We start from the raw sequence: 21,034 nt of genomic DNA, 5'->3' as shown, positions 1-21,034 counted from the left end.
ATGAAACTGCAGTGGCTGCAAACTGAGTCATACTTGTGTTTGTTTCCTTTCCTTTTTTCCCCTCATTTATTCTTTCTGGTTGAACGTGGGCATAAAATGGTTGTAGTAAGGAGAGGAATTCTGGTTTGACTGCCACCTTTTCTGGATTAAATCATGTATTCACCTTTGACTTTCCAGAGCAGGTGCCACTGGCCTGCTAACAAAAGCTGGTGGCACAACACCTCAGTTTGCATTCAGTGCTTTTATAGCTCTGTGAATATACACTGAAAATATGCATTATTGATTCCAGACTGTCTGTGAACTGCAGAAAGATTCTCAGCACCCTACAGCCCTTCCCTATAGGGATCTACAAGCTTTTCTTTAGATCCAGAATGTAACTCTTTTTGGAAATTCGGTTCTATCACTACTGCAGGTGTGTTGTGTGTTTCACATGGACGAAGTGTGTAGACTGTTTATAAAATATCTTTGTCACTTCCCTCAGTGACAAAGATATTTGTTAATATACTTTTTACTCTGGGCATGAACAAGCCCAGAGTAAAAAGAATATGCAACATGTGAGGGTGAGATCAAAAAGTGAAATATTTTCACATGCTGTGATAAGTACATTTGCATAATTATTTATAAGTGATCTGTCAGTTCAGCTCTCTGATCTGCTGCTGGTGTCAGGGTCTTGTTGCCTCCCTCAGTCTTGCTGTATTTCTTTGCCATCGTTTTGTTTCCCAGGACTTGACTCCAGTTTGTCACAAGTTATCACAGTTATGTTTTCTGTGCATTATCATACTGTTTATTTCAAAAAGTACAAGGAGTCAATTATACTATTGCCTGGTTTCTACACGCTGGAGAAAAGCTCTAATTGCTTGCTGTCAGTGGATCCAGGCATGGCTATTTCCTAAGTAATTTCTCTTCTCTAGCAGAATAATCTCCCACTGAGAATACTCCCTCCTGATTGTAGAAATATGTATTTTTGGTGGGTCGTAATTAATAACAGTGATGTTATTAATCACCACAGAATTTTCTAACCTTCCCAGAAAAAAAAACCAAACCCAACAAAACAAACAAAACCATAATTTATAATATTAAGGAATGAAATTATGGCCTGAGGGGAAATAGTTTTCCTGCACAATTCTCAGTTCTTTCCCACAACGAATAGAGCCTGTAACAGTATTTATTAGCAAAGCTAATTGCAGAGGAGTGGGAGGCAATATGGAAACTTTACTGTTTGCCTCATTGCTCTTGCTGGTGGAGAGTGAAGAATGAATTCAGGGGAATGCTGATGGCAATAGGGCCGTTTTGGACAGGGGCTGGCACATCTGTGATCCCACTGATGGATACCCCATTTTCTGGTTCTGGTTGGTGCTGCCATGCAGATGTCCCTTGATCTGAATCACTGAGAGGCACTGAGCACATCAAGCTGCTGCTCTCCCACTGCTTGCATCGAGAATTCATCTTCTGCACCAAAAATTTGACAAGCATGAAATTTTGAAAAGGTCGGGTTTGGGGTCTCCTGAGATTATTTTTGACCTTAGTTTTGACAGCAGATGAAGGAAATCACTAGCTGTGTGCATTTTGCAAGTCCATTAAACAACTGAGGCCTGGCAAGTTGCTGTTATTATTGGGATTAGTGATAGCAACCTTTCCACAGCTGATGGAAGCTATAGTTGGCATTAGGGTCTGGCAAGTACAGAAGGGACAAAATAAAACCATGCAGCAATTGATTGAGGCCCTGGGGGGACAAAAAAGGGCTTTGAAAACATGAGAGCATATCCTGGTAGGGTCTTTGATCTCTGAGGTGTCAGCATTTCAGGAGACACTGAGGCTTTAAAGGGGTTTGTTGTGTGTTCTTGTTCTCGTTCATGGTGACCTGAAATCTCTGAATTGCTGCTCTGATGACTATGGTGTTTTATCCAGCTGGAGCAGGAAAGCAATCCCCACTTCAAATACCACTTTGCAGGGGCAGATTGGCAGGTTTGATGGAATATCCCATCCCATCCCAACCTCTGCCATCTCCAAAGGCAACAGCAGGGAAACAAATACTCCTCCAGTGGGCAAAATAAATCATTTACAGCAGCAATAAATTGCAGCTGTGGCACTCCTACTCACACTAACAGGTGTGGGCTGAGAGGAGCCAAACTCAGTGATGGAGTTGCTTAAGCAGTAAATATGTCAGAACCCATTTTCCAAGTTTTAAAGAAACCTCAGTTGCCATTTTGCTTAAATTAATCAAATTGCTCTGGGTCCTACATGACATTAGCCTCCTGGTCTCCCCAGGCAAAAATCTCAGCACTTCTTGAGTTGAAGATATTTTCTCACAAGATCCTTTGCTGGAGCAGAGCTCAGCAACAATCTGTTATTTCTCTTACCTGTTGGAAAGAATGCCTTGTCAATACCCTTGGGTTGGAATCACTGCCATGGGTCAATTTTTTAATGTCAGAAGGTGTTGGGAAAGGTAAGCCTATTTAATGCAATTGTTTTGCAAAAACTATTTAGTGTTGCTGCAGAGGAGATAATTATTTTATTTTAAATATTTACAAAACCTTCATTTTTCACATTTTTTTTCAAATTGAAAAAAAGATGATTTTTTTATAGTTGCTGAAGAGACATGCCAGAACTTCCCATTCAAGGGGCTGTGGAAGAAATAAGCATTAATCTGGAAGATAATGTCCCATTAGTCATGGCACAATTAGTGCACTCACTGATTGAGACCTTTTACAAGGCATCAGGCCATGTCATCACCCTGAGGGTGCAGGTAGCAGAGTGAGAGGGATCACAGCATCTCAAACCATGCCTGTCCCTCTGGCTTTGGAAATCAACTCCTAAAACAACTATAGGAAAAACTGCAACAAGTCAGAGATGCTTCTGAAATGTCATCCTGGCTGTATCCTGATGGAGTAATACCCACTAACCCCTAAATTCTGCATGGAGAAAAATTATTGGCTAAATTGATGGGGAACTGACTTGATTTAGATGTCATGCAAGGAGTTTGGGAAGGTGAAGATTGATTTCAGTCACATTCTCTGTTTTTACTTGGTAATTAAATAATTCCACCTTGTTATTTCCTGCGAATCTCAAGGAAGTTTAAGTTCCCTGCAGCTGCAGTGAAAGGCAAGAATGAGCACAGTTCATTTGTCAAAGTGCCACTGACCTATTTTATAATAACCTGCACAGTAGCCACGAGTTCCAGATTTATTTCCCTGGTGGGACAGTGAAAGCAGTTTCATTGCAGCTAAATTGACACTGGAAATAAGCTCTGCCTTTCCCTTGCAGCATTCCTGTGGGCAGAAATTATCAGATTTCACCAGGCAACCTGCTGGAAATGTATAGGAAATATAAAAACACACATGCATGTGCTTCCACATGTATGGAAGGGGAAGTAAAGGTTTTCCTGTTGCAGTGTAACCATAAATGTACAAAAGCTTCTTGCTTTATCACCTTCAGAATTTAATGTCCACAGAAGGAGGAGCAATGAGGCAAGTTTAGACTTTATGGTGTCAGTATTAGGGGCAGCTTGTTAACATTTAGGGAGGATAAAAAATAGGGTTGTAGCACTGTATGGACTTGGAAATATCCTAAGGAGAGAGGGAAAGTAAGGAAGAGCTTAGAGAGCCTTTTCCCAGTAGGTTCCTGTAATTTGTGAGCTCCAGGAATTCAGCAGCAAGGTGGGAATGAGCTGGGACTTTAGGATGTCTTCCTTGTCCCCCGTGGCTGGTGCCATCCCCAAGACAAGTGCACCTGTAATTATCTCCCTTGCTTCAGCAGCAGGGCTGGTTATCAGGAAAAATGTGTTTCCCATCCTTCCTGCTTTCAGTGGAAATGAGATCCTTCTATTGGCTTTGTGACATGTGGCACACTCAATTTAAAAGAGATGTTTTATTTTCTTCTCAAGTGCCTTCTCTGTTAGCTTCATACTTTTCAGGCTGTCCACAGAGTAACAGCATGATGATTGTTTTCTAAAATCCTCTTGAAGTTTCATTAGATTTCGTTGGATCTTGTAATAAGCTCAGAGAATCTCATTGAGACCCATGAGTATAAGTACATTTATTTTGCTAAACTGTATTTTCTTTTCCTCTGTTGCCTAGGGCTAATATTTATTTTGTAATTTGACACCTTGTAAATGTATTAAAAGGCTGTGGACATACATAGAGGGAGATGACTGCATTTAATCAGTGACTGACTGCATACAAAGAACAATATTTGATTTCTCCCTCAATATCACCAGTAAAGGAAAAAAGATGTGTAGGAAGGAGGTGGTGGTGGTGATTTCAATCTTTCTCATTAAAATGCCTGGGATCCAGAGCAAAAAATTTCAACCACTGAATGATATGCCTTGGATACTTTGGGCTAACTAATTGCAAGTGAAACATCATCGCTGCTGCTTAGAATTAATTCTGATTATTCATTATTCATTATTTGCTGCTGATTCATTAAATTAGAAATTTGTTTTAAAAAGTTTATCCTATTTCTTTCTGTGTTTTTCTATTACTTGAAAACTCAAAGCCTGACTAAAGCCGAATAGAGAACATTATTTTAATGATTTGTAAATATATAGAAATAAATGTTATGTGAGGTATATCTCCCAGAACAGAGTAATTTTGGATTTTTTAAATTTTGATTTCTTGCAGGATACTGAAGATTTTCTAAGATGGCACATCAGGCTGAAGGGATTTATGGTCAAAGAGCATGTGTTCATTAGTAAAGCTATAAATCAATATTAAATCTTTTGGTAGGTCCAAGAGTAAAACCTTCTATAAAACAGTGTAGGAAATACTGTGTGGAAATCATTATGGATGGAGCAAGATAAAAATGGTAATAGTTATAAATGAGAAACAACGGAGGCCACTTATGGCAGAATAACTTATATCAGGAAGTTAGATAACTGGGAGACTTTACTGACACAGATCAGGAGAGTTTAGTCTGTTCACAAAGCAGCTGATCAATATTTTATAACCCACTTTGATTAATATAAAAGAGTATTCTGATTTATCACCTTAAAGAAGGTATTTCTTGCTGTAAGTTTATGCAAATAATAAAAATAATAGAAAGACCACCATGGAGAAGATGCTATTAATTAGCATCTTCTATTTTATTTATTCTATTCTATTCTATTCTATTCTATTCGTCCTTCTATTAATCCTGTGCTCAGGAACAGATTCTCATCTTTTAATACCTTGAAAATACCTCTGTGTCTCTAGCTCACGATTTAGGTTGCTTGGGTAAGGTTTCTGCCTCAGTAAATTAAATTCTTTCGAAACAATCTTTACATTTACTTTGTATAATCTTTCATCTCACATGCACTTTTCAGTGTAATTGTTGGCTGCATACCCTTTCTATCTCTGTGAGACAGGATATGTACGAAATACTATTTACTTATTTAGTCACTGCATTGCAGTTTCAAAGGAAAACTCTTTTTATCTCTCCCAGTCGCTCAGGGTGGGTTGCTTGAACTCTCTTGGTTCTCAGCTAATGTCAACACGTGGGAGAAACAGAACCTGTCTGGCTCATGCTCTTTTTTTTTGCTCAAAACTGAATTGCTGCATGTGCAAGGAATGTGCAGCACTGCCAAGTGGATAACCCCATGGAGGTTGACACTGTGCCTTGCTGTGGGCTGCTGCTGCCTGGGATGGAGCAAATTCCAGAGCAGCAGGGACCTGAACATCTTGGAGCACAAGCTGGCTGATTTTATTGGGTATCTCACCGAGTTCTGGCCTTTCATCCAAAGCAGGATGAAAATAAGGTGTTTTCTCAACGTGTAATTCCTGCTGGATATTAATCTAGTCTCACATATTCTGCTGATCAGGGGAGCACTGCTGGAGGAAATGAACTCCCTCCAGGCTGGATTGCACCCCCTGCTCAGCTCAGTCTGCCCAATAATTTATGTGATGCTTGGAAAGAGCAGCCAAGCATTACTGCAAATGGAGGGAGACCTTTACTTGTATTTCTATTTAAAATCCATCACTTTTCTCCCTCAGCCACCGCTGGTTCTCTGTGAAAGCTTGGAGCAAGCTGAGCAAACAGGGATTCATTGGTTCAGCTCTGCTGGAGTGCTGTTCTCCACAGACATCACAAAAACTGCAAACTGGGAGTGTTTGCACAGCTCTGTGGCCACCTCACTTCTCACATCATTGGCAGTATTTTACCCACCTTTTGTATTCATCCTAAACCACACACTGCTTGTTTTCTGCAGCATTGTCAATACCAGTTTTGGGCTTTGGTTGTAAAAGGAGTACCTCAGTAGAAAAGGGAGATAATAAAAATCTTATTTCATATTTTTATCTGTTTTAGGAGCTGAAAATCAAGGAAAAGAAAGGGATGTTAAACTTGAGTGGTACACACACTTTTCCCCAGAATAGTTTTGATGCCAGTCTTTGAAGATTTACTTCCTTTGGGGATTGTCTTTTCCCCCTTCCCCAGCAGCCTGGATCAGAGCTGTTTGCCCTTCAAGGCTGCTGCTGGTTAAGAGTTGTCCTCCCACGCTCTTCTGGTGAGGATGAGCGAATTTAAAAACCAAAAGCACAGTGAATGCCAGAAATACTATTTTCCTTGTGATATTTTAATGAGGTTACAGCTTATGGTAATCAAGAAATTCCCCCACTCTGGGAAAGAAAAGGGGTTTATGCTAATCTGCTGTGATGCTGATTGTTTTCCTGGTGGGAAATGATGTTGTGCCTGTGGCTCCTCACTGCTGGGGGAGGTAAAACAGACCTGGGGTGTGAAATGGGGGATAGAGAGCCTCTTCTGTTTGATAAAAGTATCCAGGTGTCTTTTATAGACATTTTATCCAAGTTCTTCCCTTTGAGCACCACCTGAGGGAAGGTAGAGCTCTCTGTGCTTTCTCCTTGCTGTGGGTTGTGAGACCAAGACCCTTTTAAAATGTGCAATTACATTTAATGAGAATCTTCCTGTTGAAATAGAATTTTATGGGTATGTTAGCTCTCTCCCTTAAATATTGCCTGCATAAAAGCTGTCTGTTTTCCCTGGGAATTTTATTTGCATGTATAAAGAAACTTGTAAAAGCAAGAGATTGGGCTTTCATTACAGTTAGAGGGTAAGAGTGTTGAGCAGGTTTGGATAGAAATAACTTAATTGTGGGATTTTAAAAAAAAATTCCCAAACACCATCAGTTTAAAATTTAAATGTTCAAACTGAACAGGAACTTATTTCAGTGAAAAGTTCCTGGGTACATTTTCTCACCTGGTGCATTTGATGGTCCCCAGCCACAGCCACCTCTTCTCCCTGCCCCAGCAGAGCTCCCATCCCTGGCAATGCTGCAGCAGGGTCTGGGCATGGCTGTGCCTTTGGAGAATCCCTCAGGACACCCAGGATGGTGCTCTTCCCACCAGGTTTGTGGCTCTCTGCTTTGCTGGGTTTGGATCAGGAATTTGAACCCAAAATTTTCATGCCAGGAGAGCTCTTGTGCAACGCGATGAGCTACAATTTTCTCAGTTTAATTCCACTGAGCTTCAGCGAGTTACAAAAAGTGCAATAACTGCAACTGGAGACAATCAATGCAGAGCACTGCTGGTTTAGTGATTAGGTCAATCCTTGGATGACCAGAGTTAAAGATTTGAGATCCCTGCTTTGAACTTAGATGACTTGAACTTGTATCAGCCACATTCCTAGAAAATATTGGCATTGTTGGTCTAATTCTGAGTCAGTTCAGCAATCTCCTGTAAATCCACGTGTTCCCATGGAAAGCTTTGTTTTACATTGGGAAAGGTGTTTCAAACAAAACAATATTCACAATCAGCTCTATTTGGTATTTTTAAAAACCTATTGACAAACTGGAAAGGCTGGAAAACAGCTACAAGGAATACTGGAGTTCTGGAAAATCGTTTTTACTGTAAAATGTCTTTTTCGTTTATCTTTGAAGGTAAATGGTGTCTGTTCACTGTAGATAAGTGCTTATGAGAGGAGCAGATTTACTAGGAGACAACATTTTAACCTTCTGGAAGTACAAAAATCTGCAAATGGCTCTCATGGCTGGAAGATGAAGCTACTCAACTTCAGAACAGAAATCAATGGCAAATGTTTAAGATAAGAATAATCAATCACTTTCTTTTTTAAGAGAAATGGATTATCCCTGCCAGAAAACGTTGTCACTAACCCAGGGATATTTTTAAAATGTCTCAAGATTCAGCAGAAAGTTTTTCTATAAATCAAGTTTTAATTCAAGTGAAATTTCTGAATTTGCAGTAAGGAATCTCTTGATGGTAACTCATGGTGTCTCTTGTGCAGAAGGTCAGAGTAGATGATTGTATTGAAGTCATGGTTTTGCAATTATTTTCTGTCTCATAAATTAATCTACAATTAATGATAAAAATATTAGGACAAAATGATTTCTCACTAGACATTCTGTTAAAATATACTGAAATGAAACAATGCTTGCTTTTCTACTCACTGATTTCACTGATTTATTATAGCATCATTTAGAAATACATACAATGATCAAAGAATAAATGATGGAATTGTGTTAAATGAAATTTTGATTTTGCTGAGTTTTTAATCTCTAGTTTTTTTCCTTTTCTGATACTTATGTCATTACAGGTATAATACTACACATTTCCCTCTCCTTCCCAGTTTCAGTCTAGAGTAATTTACTGACAAATTCATGGTAAGATATCTTCATAAATGGTTACTGGGCTTTTATTTGCTCTGAGTTGAAGGTTAATTTTGAATTTGTTTCAGATAAGCTACTGACCTGATGAAAACCAGCAGAAATTAAAGATAAAACTCCTAACCCTCCCTCCCTAAATTCTACATTTTCATCTAGGTTTTTCCTTTAAGTGCTTTGCTTTAGGGCAGCAGCACTGACCATTAACATATTTTGTCATCAACAGATTGGGATCACTTCCAGCCACGGAGAAAGCAGAGATGGTTTCAAGGCAGTGACCTGGAGATTTTGGGTTTTTGATCTCATTAGATGGTGATCAGCACTGTCTGGGCCCCTGAGGAATTATTATTTCATGATTAGTCCATAACCTAATGGAAAGAAAGCCCCTTGGAGGAGATTTCTTGGAACAACAGGCAAAGGGAAATACAGCAGGAGATAGGCTGTGCAATGGAAATTGCTTTAAACAGTCTCAAGGCTTCTCCTGGCAAATTAACAGCCAAGGATGTATTTTTTATACAGTATATTTATTGCTTATCCATCACAGTCACAACCTGCTGTAAGAAGGAAATGTTCTGCCAGAACAAAAGACACTCCTGGACGCAGAGCAAAGGGAGAAGAACCAACCAGCCTTATTCTCTCCCCATTCCCTCGTGTCCTGTCACTGTCAGCACAGAGGAGAGATCACTGTCTGCTCCTCCTCTTCCTCTCACAAGGAGATTGCAAACTCCAATGAGGTCTCCCTTCAGTCTTCTATTGCTTCACCACCCCCACCAAAAAAAAAACAAAAACCCAAAAAAACGCAACAAAAAACCCCCAAAACCCCCAAACAAAACTGCAACAACAAAAAACCAAACCAAACCAACAACAACAAAAAAACCCAATCAGAAAAACAACCAAAAAAACCCCACCCCAAAACAAAAACCCTCATTTTTCAACAGGAAAAAGGTTTCCCTGGAAAGTTCCCAACCAGCTCCATTATTTTGTAGTTTTCTAGTTCACGTCTTCTCATCATAATGTAAAACCCATCAAACAGGAGACATTTACCCTCCCTTTTATAAAATTATGGTGGCTTTTTTCCATACAAGGAAATCACATTCCATGTAATGAAAAATATATACTAATTAAAACACGTGGAAACTTTTGGTTTATTTCTTTTTCATTTTAGAAAGACCGCATAATAAAATCTGGGATTTGATGTCCAGATTTGAAATGCCTTGTTTATACTCTCTGTGGAACATCCACTGTTTTAATAACTAAGCCTGTATACACTGAATTCTGCTCTCATCCTTATCTCTTGGCTACTGGCAGGAATGCTGAAGGTTTTTCAACCTGCCTATTGAAAGACATGAAATATTGGCAGTAGATTAGCTCTTCTTACCCAAAATGACAGACAACCCAGGAGTATCTTAATTTTTTTGCCAAAAAGTGTGACTTTTACAGACTTCTTGCTCCTTTGGCCTCCTGGCACTTCTCAGTCCTCCCATCTGTAACAGAGCTGAGGTGGATCCTCTGGGCTGGAGGGATTGAGCTGCTCTGACCTTCCTCCCTATTCTTTTATTAGGCTGCATTTGAGTAGGATGGATTTTGCCAAACCCCAGATCCATTGTGTCTGTACTTCCAGAAAATGGTTTGGTGCAGCTGCCATCAGCAGTGCTCCATTTAGGAATATTGCTCCTGTGCCATATGGATTCAATCATCTCTGCTCAGTCTTGTTTCTAAGTATTTTTCAACTGCAGGAAAAATCATAGTAATAATCACAGGGGGAGTCAGGGGAAACCTTTGCTCCCTAAACTAAATGAATTACCTCTGGGGTTTTTTGAGGCATCCCTTCTAATCTCTTTCCCTCCTACATCGCTTCACATTTTTAAGCCAAAAGGCTTTGATTTTGTAGTGATTTATTTAGCACCTTTAGCAAGCTGTAAATGAGAGAGAGAAACCTGGAGAGGTAGATGAGACTTGTCAGAGACAAGAGAGGGAGGAAGGAGCAGAATGAGCAAGGAGAGGGTGGCAAGACAGAGCAAGGATTGAGAGCATTTTTATCTCTCCTCTTTGATATCATTCTTGCTGGTTTTATTCTTTTCCCTCACTCTGTGCTGGCAGAAGGGAAGTTGGCAAGCTCCATGGAGAAGAAGGCATCAAACTCAGTCTCCCAGTGCTGCCAAGTAGGTTCCCACGTCTAGACAGGGCAGGCAATGCTTGGCAAAAAACCAGAAACACCGTTAATGGATTTAGTAAATAGCAGCATTTCTCTGCATTGATTGCCTTAAGGTGTTGCCAGAACTCAGGGTGATGTAGGTAGCTACACTTTAATTTTTTCTGCTAATAAATGGCTTCAGAGAGAAGCACTTAGTAAAGCCACTTCTGGCCTGGTGGCCATTGTCTAAGATGTCTCTCCAGAGGGGAGATGATTTAAATTGTTAAGTATTACATTAACTGCAAATATTGCTGGATGTACTTGAAGATTGAGGTGGCAAAACTGTAGGAAAACCATTTTTATCCATCTATCACTGCTTCACGTTTCCCAGAGTATTTCAGCTGGTAGAAAGATAAAATAAACAGAGATACCACATACAAGCACATTTTTATCATTATAATTCTCTGTTTAATGCAATGCTTTAACTAGGAATACAACTCAGCAGAAGTACATACACATATATTGCATGTAATTTTAGTTGTCTTTGCAAAATGTTTCCAGCCTTGATCATCTTTATTCCTTCATGGCTTGTTTTGGTGAAATACCTTCTTTTTTTTCATCTTGGATAACAAATTAGAATACTGCTGAATAACACAGACATTTTTCCTCCAAATGGAACACAACATTACATCCATAATTCCCAGTTAATAGGACTTTATCAAACTCTGCTTGCACTGTATGAATGTTGTGTATAATATATGTATATCTATACAGCATATATAAATATATATCTATAATGTATATATAATCAGGTGGGTCAGCTTTACACAGCTAACCATAAACTTGTGCTTATCTTATTTAGATGAGATCAAATGTAGGACGTCAAGGATTTGATTAGTCCTCAGCTTGTGAGATCCTCAGTTCCTGCTTTCATCCCATGATTTTGGATGTCACATACAGGTAATGCATTCCCTTCTTTCTTGCAGTAGTATTTTTCTTTTGAAGTAATATTTTCTTCTTTTTGAAGAAAAGAACGCAGGTTTTTCCTTTGTATTTTTTTAAAATATAGAAATGAATAACAAGTTTTTCATATCCTTAAGTTAAAAAAAGATCTCAAGGAGAGATGAGGTTCTTCCTCATCCATAGAGCTTGAAGAGTAATTTGACATTCATTGCAGATATATTTACATTTAAGATTTATAACCTTAGCTGGATAGTATTACACATAATGTATTATTTTTTACATAGTCAATATATGGTGTTGGCCATGTTAAAACACACTATCTAAAGGTATTTACAGTTTGCTAGTCTCTGTCTCACCAACCACCTCAGCTAAGTGGCACCAGAAATAAGGGATGAGCTAGAAGAAAGTCTGTCGATTGGCAATCATGGCACTCCCTCCAGTGTTTTTATTATTACTGCCACATTAGTTTCTGTGTGCTTCTTGGCAAGTATGATAAAAAAAAAAGAAAATAAATAAAGAGGGAGAAAAAGAAAATAAGAGGAAAAAAAAAATAAAAAAGAAGAAACGCACTGGGGAAAGATGAAAAAGAATAGTTACCAAATGGCACTTTTCAGATAATGCAGAACTTTGGAAGGCAAAAAAGACACCAGGATTTATTTTCCTTTATTTGGTTGATACTGGAATGAAATGTGTTTGATAACCTACCCAGGACCCTGAAACATGAGGCCTGGGAGGACTGATGTGCTCATGTAACCCACTAGTTCCACCATGGAGCAAAACAAGCCATAGCAAAAGGAGGGAAGTGAAAACAGAGGAGAAATAATTGCATTGCTTGTGGCAAATGATTAATTTCCAACTCGGCCTTGCTATAATTTCATTCTTAGGTTTGGACTTTCAGTGAATACTCTGCTGGTAAAGTCATGAATGAAAGAGGATTGGAGGGAAGGCAGGGCTGAAAATTAATCCTTGCATGTTGCAGGCTGATATTCCACCAGGAGAACATTCCCTCTGACATTATCCACTTCGTGCCTGATACAGAAATGACAAAACTGGGGAACAAAAGAACTGGCTTGGCATTTTTTTTCATGTGAGGCTTTGTTTTACTTCCATCTGAAAACCCATGCAGAAAGGATTTATGGATCTTTCCACTCCACACAGTAGCTTGGGCTTCAGCAGAGGGGGATATTCATGCTGGGGCAGGCAGTTTTGGGTGGGATTAAAGAGGTTAAATATCAGCATTCAGTGCCTGAAAGGCAAGTGAAACTGCAGCCTGCAGCTGTAACACAGGTGACACTTGTTAAAGTGAGGAGGGAGGAAAGCTTTTTGTTAGAACTGAGACAAGGCAGGAAAAACAGGCAGAGAAGAGAAGCCACAGCAAATTAAAGATCATCTCTTGGGTTCCTTCAAGGCAAGATTCTCTATAAATTTTTAAAAAGAAAGATTTCTTGAAAGTCTGGAGCATTTCGTGACATACAAGAACAGTAAAAGCAATATTGTATAGAAATCATACCCTTGTAAGTGTCTCTAGGCAGAGCATATAGACCCAGTGGGAAAGAAAAGCTAAACTTCTTTTTAGCCTCTCGGTTTCTACCATTTGCACTGCTGTCACGTGGGACTGTTGAACTCCAAACTCACTGTCAGCAAACAACCTCACCCACAGGGCCACAGTTTGTTTTCCTGCTGTTTCTTCTGTAAGGCTTGAGCTTCTCACCCCTAGAAACACCACAATGTGTCAAAAAAAAGGATTTTTAGGAATTTCTTTAAGGGGAGGGTGAAAATCATCAGCATCACTCTTCTCCACTCGTCTCCCCTCTGTCCCCAAGATGTATTCATGCCAGCTTTGCAGCAGAGTGGCTGTCAGGATGCTCTACCTATTCAGTCCTGCTAGGCCACTGCCAGGATGAGTTTTGGGGCCCAGAAGTGGCAAGGAGGTGTCAACAGAGGTGAAAAATTCAAAGTGTGCCACCTCAGCCCCCCAGGAGAAACTGGGAGTTGTGTCCAGGGCAGTGCTCATCCACAGGAATGTCTTGTTTGTAGGAATGAAGAACAGAGACCAAAATCAGCCAAAACTGAGGAAAGGGGACAGTGAGTTTGCTGGCAAATCCCACAGACAGATGGAGACATTCAAATCCATAAGGAGATTAAACCAAAAAAAAGTCTCTGCCCTCCTGCTCCCATCCCTGGAGCTGCTGGGCCATTTCAAGAACTCTTCACTCCTCTCTGGGCTGCTCTCACCCCAACCACACTGACACCTCCTCTTGTCAGTGTGTTTTTCCTCCACCAGAAGAGTATAAACCAGAGGTCTGATAGATTTAGCACTTGCTTTTGTCCCCTTCATGCTTTGTGAATGCCAAACAACTGATCCCTGGGGTCCACTTGAGCACTCCCAGCCCTGTGAGCGTTTGTAAGGCAAAAAGAGAATGAAAGAAATACAGGAAAAGCAATCTGACCTATATAGATGTGTTTGTTGTCTTTGGACTGGCTTTCATCAGGCAACATTCAAACACTTTGGTATCTTTGAATAGATCCTATGCTTCCTAATAAATCAAATGAAAATCTCAAACAGAAGGAAGGCTGAGAAGTTTTTCTTAGATTTTGTTCTTGCTGGAAAAGAGATATTCAAAATTACTTCAGCTTTCTCTCTTCCTTCCTTTGTGCTTTTCCTCCTTTCTTCTTCTCTTCCTCTCTTCCTTTCTTCCTTTCTCTTTGACCACAGACACCATTAATACTCAGAAAAGTTGCCCTCTGGATTGATGCATCTTCAAGTTGCAGTTCTCATCCTGCAGAGTGAAGGTGGGGCTGTCCTGTGACAGCACAAATCACTGCCCATGGGCTTCCTCTTTTTGGAAACAATGAAAGAGGAAAAAAAGGATTGGGCAGGAAGTTCTAGCTGCAGCTTTTTGTCGTTGGTTATATTTTTTGGTTTTTCTCATGAGTCACCTGCACAGTGTGCTTGATTTCTGTGTGAAAGCAAAGTGGCAGCACAGGGTGTGGATGTGCCACTGGGATCCTCTGGCCAAGCCCAAGGTGAAGTGAGGCAGCTCCAGCAGCAGGGCCACCCTGGGGACCGTGGGGTGCAGGTGACAGCCAGGGGAGCCGGAGAGTCACCCAGGGACAGCTGCTCCTCAAGCCCGACAGCTACATCCTGCAGAACTACCTCTCAGAAGGGAAGTGAAACCTGGGGAATGTGGTTTGGGACACAAAGGAAAACATGAAAGCTCAAAGGACGTTCAAGTATAAATTATTTTGTGGCTCTGAAGCATTATCAGTTTTGGTCTTATTGAGCCACAAGCAGCTGAAGACCCAAGAGGTTCCCAGTATTTCAGGGCACCTCTGCCTGTTCTCTGCCTTCAGGAGGGGCTAGACAATGTAATAATAATTATTATTATATAATATGTATATAATAATAAAATAAGTGTTAACTCTGCACCTCCCAGCAGCTGGCAGTGCACACAATGCAGACAAGACTCCATGCAATACCTTGGATATTAGCTGGTTATTTTTCATGTAAATAAACCATGTCAGGTTGTGTGTTTGCATGCCTGTGGATCCATGCATTGCTGCATTATGTCATCTATTTTTACATGGTTTAGTTGTCTGCAAATGTAGATTTACCATGGAGCTGTTACAGGACTGTGTGTATGGCAAGCCTTTTAAATATGCTATAACACAAATCAAAGCACTTTGTCTTTAAGCATCAAAAGTCAGGGTGCTGCTAGGGAAAAGTGCTAAAACGCTTCAAACTGATATTTTTCTGTTGCTTGTTTGTTTCATAAATTCTGGCCCCAAAATGTTTTTATTCCTGGAGTATTTTGGGTGTCATCATATCAGCAATGAGGGAATATAATTGTAATCTATCTGTCACACTTCTTAACCTGCAGGACTGTCCTGAGCTGTTAGATTAATTCATTATGAACAAATGACAGCTTCAAGTGTGAGAATAAGAGATTTGCACACCTGCCAGAAAGCCAGAGTTAAAAGATTAAGTACCAACCATTATTTCCCAAATTGAGCACTTGTACTGTCGATACCCACAGCACTTGCTGACAGAAAGAAGCAGCTGTTTCCTTTATGAAACTCTTCTAAAAAATCAGATTTAAAAAATTGAACACATACGATTTTATCTTGGGATTTTATCTGGATTTTTTTAACGCTGTAAGAGAATGAAAAACCTAGGAAAGTTGTAAGTCTTTCCTTTGACCTGTCAAGATAAATGCAGTGAATGTAGTTTTGAAAGGCAAGCAGTGCTCCGTTTTGCAGGCTTTGTCATTGAGTTATTCTTCCTTACAAGCAGGAACATGAAAACAGTGATAGTAGATATGACTCAAGGCAAGCGAGGGTTGCAAAATTAGCTCCTTGGCTTTATGGAGAGAGTTGTGTTAGAATGAAATCACTAGGGGTATAAATTCAACGACTTCATTTTAAGACACATTAATCCTGAGTTTAACATGGCCTTAATTTACTGCAATTTAATCCTCCTCATTTTCACTTTCTGCTGGGAACTCGTACTAGGAAACATGAATATTGTCATGATACCGAAGTGCTTTGACACTGTGTTCCAATAAGCTTGTCAAATGTAAAACTTAATTCTGCAAGATTAATTTTTCTGTAATCTCAGAGGCTGCTATTTTGAAGCGCATTTTGGAATACTCTGATATCATAGCATGAAATAACAGAATGAATTGGTGTCCTGTTTGGTGGGTGGCTTTTGCTCCAGAAAGGAGACTCTCAGGACACTATTTTGGGTAACAAAATATAAAAATTTACCTTTAGGTTAGGGCCTGGAAGTTATTTACTGAGAAGGAGGTGACTGAAATATGCATAACTCACAGAAAATCTCTGTTTGCAGTAATCTGATACCCTTTGACCTGTCCACACAATGCTTAGTTTTGCCACAGTAAACATCAAATATTGGAATACAAAATTCTTTGTCAGGCAGAAATAATCTAAATTTCACCTGGCGTGGAGTAGCAGAAAAATATTGAACTTAACCCTTGCCAGACTTCTATCAAGACTATTTCAGTATCTGTTTTCTATAATCACAGTTTTCCTCTCTGCCTTTTTATTAATATTATCCCTTGGCTTACAGTCCAAATACAACTCCCAGGTAGTACACAAGGCAATGTGACAAATATCTTTTCCAGAAAGTAAACATCTTGTGCAGGATTTACCCAGAAAGGAGCCCAGTTTCACACTAATGGCTCAGCAGATCTTGATCCAGGTGGGTGTCTCAGTCTATCTTATTCTTTTCCTGAATAAATTAATCACAGAATCATCTTTTGTCAGGCCAAGAGCATGGTCACCTAATATTAACTATTCATTGTGTGAAGCCTCAACATACCTCTTCATCTGTACATCCAGCTTTTAAAGGATGTAACCTTTTATCTTCCTAGCCATAATCTGGTTTCTATTCTTCAGCTGAGACCCTTTGTTTGGCCACCAGGGTGGCTGAGTGGATGAGACCTTTGAATTTACAACTTTTGGTATTCAGTCTTGCCCTGGACAAGTTAAGGTACAAAAGGGAAGAAAAGGCTGATGGAGGTTAAGACAAATCCACAGGTCGATGTTACGTGACGAACAAAGTGAACAAAATCATCTCGAAAGCTTTGGTTTATATGGATGCTGAAGAAGCCTTGGCATGTAGCAATCTGGACGAGAACACATCTTTCCACCTTGATTTGGACATGATGGAGTTTCACAGAACAAAAACCCCTGAGAGGGGGCAGACTTCAAACAAGGTACAATGATTACATCTTGAGCATTAAGTACACTTTGAGAACTGATGCAGTTTTGGAAATCGTGGTGTCATAAATAACATAAAAAACCTTTCACCATGATTTACATAACATTAAACTTCTTACATGACACTGGCAAAACAGCCTTAGACAACTTGGAGCTTTAGAAAATTTCTGCCTCGACTGATTTGGATTATGCAATGATCTTCCAAACTCCTATGCCTCTTCCACACAGTTATTATTAAAATTTGTGGGTTTTATCCCTAGATGAAGACGTATTAAACACACACAGGCAAAAAAAAAAAAAAAAAAGTAATGAAAGAACAAGTATTTTACACAGAACGACCAAAAATCATAGACTTTAAAGCCCTTCTGCAGAATACTCTCAGAAAGTAAGGAACTGTGCCTCCAGTCCCCATCCTTGGATAACACCTCAAACATCCCTGCATCCTAAAGATTTATTTTCCTTTATTAAAAAAACATTTATAAGTGTAGTCCTCAGGGTTGCATCCCGTGCCCCTCATCAGTATTTCCACCAACATCCTGGATTGCACATTCCATAGAAGAGCATAAAGTGCTGTAGCGTTGGGGTTTTAAAAATTCAATTTGGAGCTTCTTCACCCTTTCCATAATTACTCCCATTAATACTTTTACCTCGTAGCTCCTATATTCTTGTAATGACACATGAGAAGGTGCTTAAAGGTCTTCTTGAAAGTGGCGTTGCAGAGGGCGTAGCAGGCAGGGTTGATGGTGCTGTTGATGTAACAGAGCCAATAGCCAATGGTCCACACGGTGTTGGGGATGCAGGATGTGCAGAAGCTGTTGATGAGCACCATCACATTGTACGGCGTCCAGGTGATGATGAAGGCCAGCAGGATGGCCAAAATCGTCCTTGTCACCTTTTTCTCCCTGGAGGGGGGTGGTTTCTTTTTGGCGGGCTGCTTCGTCATCTTGACGATTTTCCGGGCGACGCTGTTCTGCTTCTCCTCCCCGTTGGCGCCGACGATCTCCACGGTGGTGTTGGTAGGGGCACAGCAGTCCCCCTTTTGGGACTTGGTGACTATCCTGATGCACGTCAGCTTGGAGTTCTCTGCCTTGACATGGTCCTGGGAGGCAGGAGCCTGTCTGGCATCTTTGGTGGCTTCGTCCTCTTTCAGGTTGGAAGCGACGGCGCTGACGGAGGTGGAGTCATTGGAGCTCTCCTTCTCCCCTTGAACACAGTTTTCAGTCACAGTCTCTTCGCTGGTTTTTCCGTTCTGAATTTTGCTGTGCTCCAACCCATCTCCGCTGGTCGGGATGTTGTTATTGTTTGGTTTCACTATTTTACCTTGGACAAGGCTGGGGGAAACTGTTTCTTGGTTTTGGGCAGCTTCCTTTTTCCCTTTCTTTATCCGACTCTTACTGGCTCGAGAGATTTGCCAGTAGAGCACAGTCATGATGACAACGGGCAAATAGAAAGCCGCGATGGCCGTGCCAAAAGTGACCACGGGGTTGGAAAAAAACTGGATGTAGCAATCCCCATCCGGGACAGTCCTTCCTCCCACGATGAACTGCCAGAAGAGGATGGCAGGAGCCCACAGGATGAAGGACAGCACCCAGGCAGCCGCGATCATCACGCCTGCCATCTTGGTGGTGCGCTTCACGGGGTACGTCAGCGGCTTGGTGACACAGAAGTATCTGTCGAAGCTGATGATGAGCAGGTTCATCACAGAGGCGTTGCTGACCACGTAGTCAAGGGCCAGCCAGAGGTCACACACCACGGGCCCCAAGGGCCAGTAGCCAATCACAGTGTAGAGGGTGTAGAGGTTCATGGAGAAGATGCCGATGATCAAATCGGCGCACGCCAGGCTGAACAGGAAATAGTTGTTGACAGTCTGCAGGTGCCTGTTGACCTTGATGGACACCATGACCAGGATGTTCCCGATGATGGTGACCAGGCTGAGGGACCCTGCCACCAGCACGATGAACACCACCTCGACAGTTTTGTAGGGGCTCTCCAGGGCCATCACATTTTCCGAGGAGGAGTTGATGTACGTTGAGTTATTCATTCTGCTTCTGATTCCAAGGTACCTGCTTACAGCTCAAGCCTGCAGAGGGAAGAAAAGAAAACAGATACCATCAGGAAGTTAGTCTCTTTGCCCCTAAGGAATGGATCCCAAAAAGCCTGCTTGGCAAGAGTTTAGAGGCAGAAAATGTATTCAGGAAAAACCAGTCAGCTTTGGCTAAAGGCAACACCTTACAGTGTACGGTTTGGGAATAGCAGAACAATAAGTTAGCTCTAAATATGTGAGACAGGCACACATTTGGATCCAAAACTACATTTTTAAGTCCTCAGATGCATTTTTCTCTTTGTTATTCTGTTAAAACTAATGTTGACTTGAATATTTTGGAGCTGAACCTGCATATTTTTTTATTTCTTGCTAACAAAATAGTTCCTTTTGCTCATTTCAAACCCTACTCCAAATAAAAAAGTCCAGACCTGAGGGTGTAAATGGTGTAAATATCTTATTACCCAAAGTGAAATTGTAATCCACTGAGAGGGAGACGTCTGTTTCCATCTTTCTTTCATGTTCCACCTGGGCATGTTTCTGGGAGGTTTATGGAACAAGTTTGTATCATTTTTCCCCTAATTTTCTCACCCTGCAGTTCATTTTTTTAGTTAATACATACAAAGATTTTGGCACTGCATCAAACTAATTAGTCTGTCAATAAACAAACAAGGTTGAGTCTGTTGAAGTTAACAGAGTTAGTAAATTCACCTCAGTTGAGCATTTGGCTAACTAGTTATACACATACATTTTTTTATTTCTATTTTTTTCAATTTCAGTAAGATTAAAGTTATTTTTTACTTACTTTTGAGTATTTGTACTTGGATAAGGCATTGTTGTCTGGGGCTTTTTTAAACATGATGAGATTATATTTTAGTGCTTGTTTGATTGCCCTTTCCCCATTACTTTTCATATCACAATATTTTTAATCTGTACCACATCAACCTACAACAAAGGCCTGAAATGCATAACAGGATAATGATAAATAGCAAAAAATATAAAAATCAGTTCTGTTTACACACAGCAATTTTTGCTGTGCCCCATACACCCTACTGGCAGTGCTCAATAAATAGTAATTAAATTTCTAGCAATACACATTTGACAGAAGACTAAGAAAACAGTGCTTTTTGCCTTCAGGATATTTGCCATCCTTTTGTGCATCCCCTGGAAGTCACTAGGATGCACTGGAATTGTACACTGGAATTGTACAGCCCTGAGTGCTCTTTATTTATGAGCTGTGCTCAAGGGATTATTGAAGCATGAAGGCCAGATGTGACAGGGAACTTAGGTAGTTTTTTCTAATGACAATATTCTTCTCTTTTTTTTCTATTTTTCTTTTTTTTTCTTTTTTTCCCACATGTAAAGCATCACTTCCTTAAGAAAGAGTTTCTCGACATGGTGGTGCAATCAAAGGAAGACAAAAAATTCCTCTGTGTGTATCTCCTGTACACACCAGGGATTAAAGAATTCTCCTCTGCTCCCTCTGACTAACCTGCTGATGCACAGACATAAGCAGCCCACGTCACTTAGAAGGAGAAATGCATTT

The 21,034-nt window shown here is 40.4% G+C and overlaps 1 protein-coding gene across 2 annotated transcripts in view; it reads right to left on the bottom strand.

The window, feature by feature from the left end:
* Window positions 1-11,187: 11,187 nt before the first annotated feature.
* The window catches only part of CHRM2 (cholinergic receptor muscarinic 2), a 72,857-nt gene continuing 63,010 nt past the window's right edge, over window positions 11,188-21,034 (bottom strand). For both annotated transcript variants that reach the window (XM_085049502.1, XM_085049503.1), the window contains exon 2: window positions 11,188-19,527. In XM_085049502.1, the coding sequence (XP_084905628.1) occupies window positions 18,091-19,488 (1,398 nt within the window). In that variant the 5' untranslated portion in view covers window positions 19,489-19,527 and the 3' untranslated portion in view covers window positions 11,188-18,090. The remainder of the gene's footprint in view (window positions 19,528-21,034) is intronic.

Source organism: Lichenostomus cassidix, chromosome 1Ab (genome assembly GCF_008360975.1).
Source record: "Lichenostomus cassidix isolate B80296 chromosome 1Ab, HeHo_3.0, whole genome shotgun sequence".
NCBI lineage: Eukaryota > Metazoa > Chordata > Aves > Passeriformes > Meliphagidae > Lichenostomus > Lichenostomus cassidix.
This window is presented reverse-complemented; position numbering and strand designations above follow the sequence as displayed.